The sequence below is a fragment of the Nestor notabilis genome, unplaced genomic scaffold (genome assembly GCF_000696875.1).
Source record: "Nestor notabilis isolate BGI_N333 unplaced genomic scaffold, ASM69687v1 scaffold24269, whole genome shotgun sequence".
Classification (NCBI taxonomy): domain Eukaryota; kingdom Metazoa; phylum Chordata; class Aves; order Psittaciformes; family Psittacidae; genus Nestor; species Nestor notabilis.
In genome coordinates, this window is record NW_009944441.1 from 1,816 (window position 1) to 9,224 (window position 7,409).

The following is a 7,409-nucleotide window of genomic DNA, read 5'->3' on the forward strand; positions in this document are numbered from 1 at the left end:
TTCACTGTGAGCTTAGAATTACTAAGTTTAGGGTGAGAATATTCCACGCACGTGGCTCCAGGGTGGAGGACGTACTTCTTCCTTCCTAAACGTGTCTGCTGAGTGAAGTAGTCGTAACGCTCCGACTTTTTCCACATATAGTAATACTCCACACACTCGCCCACTGACCGGGTACGGACCTGAGGGGAAGAGATCCCAGTGAGAATTCCAGGCACGGAGCAAGGAGCAGCCTCCCATTTAAGCAGCACAGAAGAATCCAGTGCATTCCAGTCATTTCTAGCACTACGGACACATCTACGCTGCACAACAGCAGCACAAAGGGGAGCTTTCCGAGGTGGTGATCGGCCAGAGACAGGGCTCCCCACAGTGCACAGTTGATCTTGCAGAGCCCAGGGTTTGTGCAGGACTTCCCTGCGCTTCCAGCAGCACGTTTACCATCAAGAGAGCAAACCTGCATCCATTTTCACTGGCCAGCATCAACATGCCCACAATTAATCAGCAGTAGAACTGGACTCTCTGGTTCTGCCAACTCCCAGCACAGCAGCGTATGTCCTGGGGCCCAGCTCTTCCCTACAACAGCATCTTTGGTTCTAGAGGACCCCAGGGGACTTTACAAAACATCCACATGCTCAACTCACTCATTCACAGAAGCACTGCAAGGGCTGAGAGTTTGGAAAGAACTTTTGAGACTCCAGAAAGGGCTAATCAGTAATTAACTGACATCACTCATGCAGGTCAGTGGTGTTTGTGACTTCTCCCACCTGGAAAATAAGGCAGAGCAGGGCAGTGAACAGCCCATCACCTGCTATAGCATGAGTCAACACAAAGCCTGGGATGGGAACTCAGCAGTCCTGAACTTCCTGCATTAGCTGAGGCTCACTACATACCTCTGGTGCCAAGGCACGTGCCTCCTTCCCTCCGTCTTAGTGGGATGCGGCGGGGAATGTCCTTACCTTGTTTGCCTGGATAAGGTGGAAGTTTTTCCCATGGACCCTGAAGCCATGCTCAAAATTCCTACATTCTTCCTCGCTCCAGGCACAAAGCTCATCTAGAGCAGAGAGAAAGTGGAAGTGGAGGAGATGGAGCTCTTGCTAGACTCTACATATGCCTCAGTGCCTGGGGCAGACCCCAAGCAGGGGGGTTCTCACCTCTGATGACCTTCACGTTGAACCGTAGCCTCCGCAGTGCCTCTTCTGCATTGAAGTTGCATTTAACCAGCTCATACAAAGCCTAAAAGAGAAGGAAAAGACTCTCAGCATGTACCTGAGCAACACACCACAAACCAACCTGCTCATGCCTCACCTTTTGTCACCTATTTTTCCCAGGAGCCACTTTGCCACTAACCCCAGCGTGACCATCGGTGGAGATGATTCCACTTTTGGAGGCACAGGATTATAAACCCTGGGACTGCAAAGCTCTACCAGCAGCTCTGCAGCTCTCTGGGGTGCCTCTGCCCTCCTGCACACTGAAGGTGAGAATCTAACCTGGCTAGCCCAGAAGAAACACAGCTGCTCTCATTTCTTAGCCTAAATGTATGATCTTCTGCTGGCTCCACAGAAGAATTAGACACTGTTCTAGAGGACAGAGCCAAAAAGATGACCCCGCTGCAAGCTCTGGGCTTGGGATACTGGGAGAATATAGTTAAAACAGTACACAGCCTGCTACATGCTTGCCACAACCATCTGTGACTGCACTGGGGGTAAAGCACTGAGCCAGACAGGCCTGTGGCACAGGGTGCCCAGAGAAGCTGTGGCTGCCCCATCCCTGGTTGGAACTGGATGAGCTTTAAGGTCCTTTCGAGGCCAAACCAGGCTGGGATTCCATGATTCTATAAAGCAGGAACAAAGGATCACTGCAGGAAGCCCCACACTTACCTGCTCGTTGTCCTTCACCATCTCTCCTTCTGGCAGGCTGCTGCTCGACAGCTCGTCCCACTGCCGCTTGACTGCGCGGTACAGGAACTCCTCCACGTCTCTCTCAGGGAGGATGTTTGGGTCCCAGAGCAGCTGATCTTCATTCTCATAGGCTAACAGAAAAAGCACTGAAATAAGATAATCAAACAGAGAATTCTGCTGCTTTTCAGAAGTGGTCTGCACGGGAGAGAGAGAAGGAGGGAGGAAACCTGGGCTTGGTACCACTAGGGGTGACAACCATCACTACTGTGCGTTTCAGAGGTGGAGATGCTTAATGCTCCCTATCCCTCTTCTCAAGCCCTAGCACAGGCTCAACTTGCTTCCACTCCTTCAGAAGAGTTGCTTGATAAGGATTTTGTCACCATGTTCTCAAAGCTTGTTGCTTTATTATAAACCCCTCAGTTCTGAGGTGTCTTTTCCCACACACAGTAAACAAAAGGACTGGGAGGTGAAGGCAGCTTTGAGCTACAAGCCTGGTTTAGGCTTAAGCCCCTCTCCCTGTCCTAGGCACAGAACTAGGCAGCTGGAAGGCTGTGTGTCCCCCCAGCAGCTTCTAACACTCCTCCTAACAGGAGCTGCTTCACTCACAGAGAACAGCAGGAGCTTACACGACCACTAAGTAATTCTTGCCCCTTTCTGCTTTCAAAGCTCTTAGTACATGAGAACGCAGCACACAAGAACATAGAGGGGTGCTGAAGTAAAACAACAGCACAGAGGAAGCAAGAAGAAAGACTCTGCAGTAAAAATGACCAGAAATACTAAGATTTTTCTATTTGGATGAAAACATCAGCACCTTTTGGACTGAACTTGTTTCTACAGGCAAAGGAAGCAACTCTTCTGCCCTGTAAAATCACTAAAGTCAGGTCGGAGGTACTTGACAGAGCATAGAATGCCCCCACTGCGATCTACTGTCAGTTTACTTCCATTTCACACTGGTGGAAACATGGAAAGCACACACTAAATCTGTGGTCTTAATACAGAAGGCTGAGAGCACTGATAAAAGTTACACTGACACCTTCTGAGAACTGTATCAGGTAAATGTGAAACAGCACCTGCAGAACAGATCACTTTTATCTCCTTGAACTTATTTGCTCAGAGTCTGCAAGGATAAAAGACCTAAAGAGGAAACAAGTGATTTCTGCAGATGGGGCTTTCTGTCAGCTACCTTGTTCAGAAACTCCACAAGCTGCTGCTGGTATCACCCTGGTTACCAGCCACAACCTGCCAATGAAGGCTCCTCAAATACAGCAGCCCTCCATCCAAACAGGGCACAAGAAAGCAGGTTCTTACCTTTTTCCCCGTGCCTGTTCAAGTGGAGGATGGGAACAGTGGCTTGGTACTGAGGTCCAACCATGATCTCCTGAAACATCACCAGAGATGCTGGTAAATGGGAATGGAAAACGCTTCCCTGCAGGCACCGAGGTGCACTTCATGATTTAGGGGCTGGAACACTATGAGGCTGATTTATGTATTGGTAGACCCCCCCATCACTGTTCTAGGGAACACTGAGTATTTTATAGGGTAACTAAGAAGATTTACTACCCACAAGATGGTACTGTGGGGACTGGAGGCATTTATATAGTTTTAACGTTGAAGATATATGGCAAGCAGCTCAGCTGGAGATAAAGTCATGCAGAAGCTCTCCTGCAACCTTCACAACCAGGATGAATTTGGAAGTCTGCTCCTCTCTTTCCTACGGTGGTGCCCCCTCTCTTAATCCTGCTGGGAATATTGCACAGCTTTTCACCTTTATGGGGCTACAGGCTGCAGTTTTTGTTTGCCAAGGCACCACGGCATCTGCCACAGCTGAAGCAGAAGATCACTTCAGATGCAGGTTTCAAGATTGGATTAAAAAACCCTCTTGTAACCCCCATCTGCTGCCACCTTCCACAGAATACAAGGTGCTGAGCAAAAGAAAAGAAAGAGACTTCCTTGGTTTTGGTGTCATGCTTTCCTCAGATTCAGGCACACTGCATTGGTTCCCCTTCCCAACATGCTCCGATCATTTACCTTCTTACACTCGTTGGATGGGATGGAATCCTCCTCTGAATCCTCAGCCATGGAGGAAGCACATGGAGATGAACAGGGCTCTTTGTCTTCATCAGCAAGGAAGTTGTTTGCTTTGTGGGAAAGGAAAATACCTGTAGTTATTTTTCTCCCCCTATTGCTCCGTGTTCCCTCTCCTTCCCTTCCTTGTCTGTCCTAAAGTTACTTTCAACCAGGATCCACAGTAACAACTTATCCCTGTTTAAATACAAGGCTTTGCACCCTTGCCACAGGGGTGCTGCTGACCAACCTGGGGGGCTCAGGCTCCTCCATTCTGCAGGGTAGCAGAAGGGATAAGACCACTTTGTGCTGAGTCTCCCTCTCTGCACTTCAGCTTCCCATATGTAGGAACCACCACAATACATCCCACCACTCATATTACTGCATTTATTCACTTCCAGAGATGTCAGATCAGGGGCTGATCTCTCAGACTGCAATCACAGCAGGTAGCAAAGCAGTTCTCACTTTCTCAATGGTATGAGTTACACCCAAAGGCAATTATCCCTCATCTCCACTCTATCACATCTTCATCAACACTCCTTAGCACCACCAGCACTCAGGTTTGGTTATGTGCAGTCCCCAGAAGGAAAGTGGAGAAACTGATGTCAAGAAACTGAGTGCCAAAAGAAAGAAGCCCCTTCTTGCTCTATCCTGCACTTGACATCTAAGTAAGAGACCCCAATTACTTAGAAATCAGGGACACATACAGCCAGGCTGGTTTGGGAATAGGTCCGATGCATCGTGCGACGTGACGGATGGAGTCAGGTCGTCAGCTGAAGACTGTGTCTCCTCCTCTTCTTCCCCTGAAAGCAAATCCTTCGCTATTTGTTCCTTTTAACAACAACAAGAAAGTGAAAAATATGTTTAAATTAAGAAAATAGAGGAGGGATGGGGGGGGGTGAGGCCTAGAGTAAAGCATTTCTGGCCAATTCAAACCCCAAAGACAGATTTTCCCTCATGTTCCCCACCACCCTGAGATTATTTCCCCTAGAAGCTCTTCTACAAGTGTCAAGAATGGCTTCCCATGGAAGCCAGAGAGAGGATGAGCAAGTGGCCCTTTCTGTAGAGCTCCCCTCACAGCAGATAGTTGCTGGAAGGAGCAAAAAAGCTGTCCACAGACTGTAGAGAGAAGAAGACGACCCACAGCTTCACCTGGCAAGGTACAACCCTTCCCTGTTTCTCCAGAGGCACATCTGTGTGCCAAGACTTGCAACCCAGACTCCAGAAAGAGTTTTTACAGTGGTCTTTTTAAACAGTTCTCTCCTCTAAACTCTTTATATTCACATTGCTGCTGCTGGCATTCCTCACTGGACACCAGATCTAGGCAGGCCCCTTCCCTTGGCATCAGTTGAACCCCAGCTGAAAAGAGCTCCTGGATGCCTCAAGCTCCAGACAGCCCAGTAACCAATGCCACTAAGAGCACACACCAAGCAGAGAGCTGCTCTTACCTTATCCAGAGTCATATCTGGGAGGTTTGGAGTAATATCATTGCTCTCACTGTCCTGCTCCGAGATGGGATCAGATGCCTCATAGCCATAAAGTGCAAGCAGCTCCTCAAATGGCATTTCACTGCTCTGAGCGAGAGGAGGACAAAGCTTCATCAGGAAGGGAACAATCACCGAGCACAACACCAGCTGCAGTGAACACAGAGATATGCAGAGGCAGTCAAGGCACCTCTGCTCTTCTGGGGGCTCTGAACTGCCTCAGGTGATGCTGTGTAAGGAAGGAGGCACTAAGTCTAACAGGACCCACCATAACCTGCTCTTCTCAGGGGTGGGGAGAAGCCAGGAGCTTTCACCCCAGTCAAGGGCATTAAAAACCATATTTCTTTTTATACTTACATGTTACAGTCAATTACTTTGTATTTAATATGAACTATTATATCATTATCTTTACTTTTTAAACTAGATTCCATGGTGGTGAAGAGATGCCAGACAGCACAGCTGTATTTATACAGAGAGGAAGTGAAGCAAATCCAAAAGCAAATCCAAAACTCCCTTCCCCTCCCTCGCTGCCTTTACCTGAGAGGCACTGAAGCTCTTCTCCAGCTCTTCTAAAGACTTCTGCTTCTCCTGAGTATCATCTTCGTCCTCCCTCTCTTCCCGCACACCATAGTTCTGTGAAAGGATCTCTGCTAAGTTCAGTCGATGATCAGCTGAGCCCATGGACACAACTGCAGGGATTAAAAGAAGTTGGACACTAGCACCACCCTGGACCACATCCGCAGCTGCAATGAAGCTTGGGATGATCCCTTCTTGTGTGTGTGCAGCCACGATAAGGCAGAGGAGGAGAAGAGGTAGGAAGGGGCTGGGGAACACAACTCTGAAGTCACTCTGTGAGAGCTACATTGCAAAGCTGGGTTCTCTGCACATTCAAGTCCCACAAGTGACTGAAAGCTGAAGGTTTTCTGGGTATTTGTGTGCCTGTCCCAGCTGGATTCACTTGTGTCACAACACGTGAATGCCTGGGGCAGCCTTTCCTTCACCCAAGGTGGTTTTAGGGTAATTAGTCCTTACAGCAAGACCAACAGAGAGACACAGACTGAAAGCACAGGTACCTGCTGCAGTCGGAAGGGCAGGCTCTGCAGGACAGAGGCTGCGCGCTGGGTACGGCACCACCCTGGGGCTCTGCCGCCCAACCGAGGCCTTCAAGAGAAGAGAGAAACACACCTGAGACATCTCCTCCTCCAAACTAACCCTCCTCCAGCCCCGTCACCCCACCAGCCAACGCAACCCACCTCATTCCAAAGCCAAAGGTAACTAAACCCTCACAGGGCAGCAGGAGAGACTGTGCAGAAAGAGCTCAAGTGTATTTAAGAGCTCGCCCCGGCTCCAGCACCTTCCCCTTGGTCTCTGTTTCCACTTCAGCACTCCATTATTGCTCCTGTCACCAGTTTAAGACCTCAGATCTTTATGGCTTACACCTTCCCTCACAGAAGGACTTGGACCCTTATTCTAAATGCCCACATCATGCTTGTTTGAAGGCAGCATTTTTAGGAGCTGCCCCACTGGAGAGGCAATGGGAGGCAGCCACAACCCACTGGCTTCTGCCTAACTCCTCCCCACATCCAGAAGGCTCTGAGGGGTGAGTGAAGAGATTTAGTGCTGAGCAGGCAGCAAAGGAGCCTGGTAGCGCTGGGAATGGCCCAGGCGAGGTGGGGAAGGGTGAGACACTGAGAAGAGGCACCTGCTTTCTGGCATTCAGTGCTCGGTCAGAAGTTCAGGCAGCAGAATGGGCTGAGGCCTGGCAAAGAACCCAGGACATCTGCTGCTCCTTGGGCTGCTGTGCATGGAAATGCTGTTCATCAAGTTCAGCCTTGGTGGGGAGCAAGCAGGTGATTAAACCAGGGCCTTTGGGTGACTGAGAGCATAAACTGCAGAAGAAAATCACAGTGTCCATCCCCCAGTCACCAGTGACACCAGTTTATGGTCCTCAGCCATTAGCAACCTC

At 49.4% G+C, this 7,409-nt stretch overlaps 1 protein-coding gene across 1 annotated transcript in view; it reads right to left on the reverse strand.

Annotated features, from left to right (window-relative positions):
* The window catches only part of MIER2 (mesoderm induction early response 1, family member 2), a gene marked incomplete at its 3' end in the record, with an annotated part of 8,405 nt that extends 1,807 nt beyond the window's left edge, over nucleotides 1-6,598 (reverse strand). The window contains exons 1-10 of the mRNA XM_010022426.1: nucleotides 6,517-6,598; nucleotides 5,981-6,132; nucleotides 5,408-5,533; nucleotides 4,667-4,790; nucleotides 3,924-4,033; nucleotides 3,204-3,273; nucleotides 1,875-2,026; nucleotides 1,149-1,230; nucleotides 954-1,048; nucleotides 52-179 (exon numbers count right to left, since the gene is read on the reverse strand). Coding sequence (XP_010020728.1) covers nucleotides 52-179; nucleotides 954-1,048; nucleotides 1,149-1,230; nucleotides 1,875-2,026; nucleotides 3,204-3,273; nucleotides 3,924-4,033; nucleotides 4,667-4,790; nucleotides 5,408-5,533; nucleotides 5,981-6,124 — 1,031 coding nt within the window. The remainder of the gene's footprint in view (nucleotides 1-51; nucleotides 180-953; nucleotides 1,049-1,148; nucleotides 1,231-1,874; nucleotides 2,027-3,203; nucleotides 3,274-3,923; nucleotides 4,034-4,666; nucleotides 4,791-5,407; nucleotides 5,534-5,980; nucleotides 6,133-6,516) is intronic.
* Nucleotides 6,599-7,409: the final 811 nt, after the last annotated feature.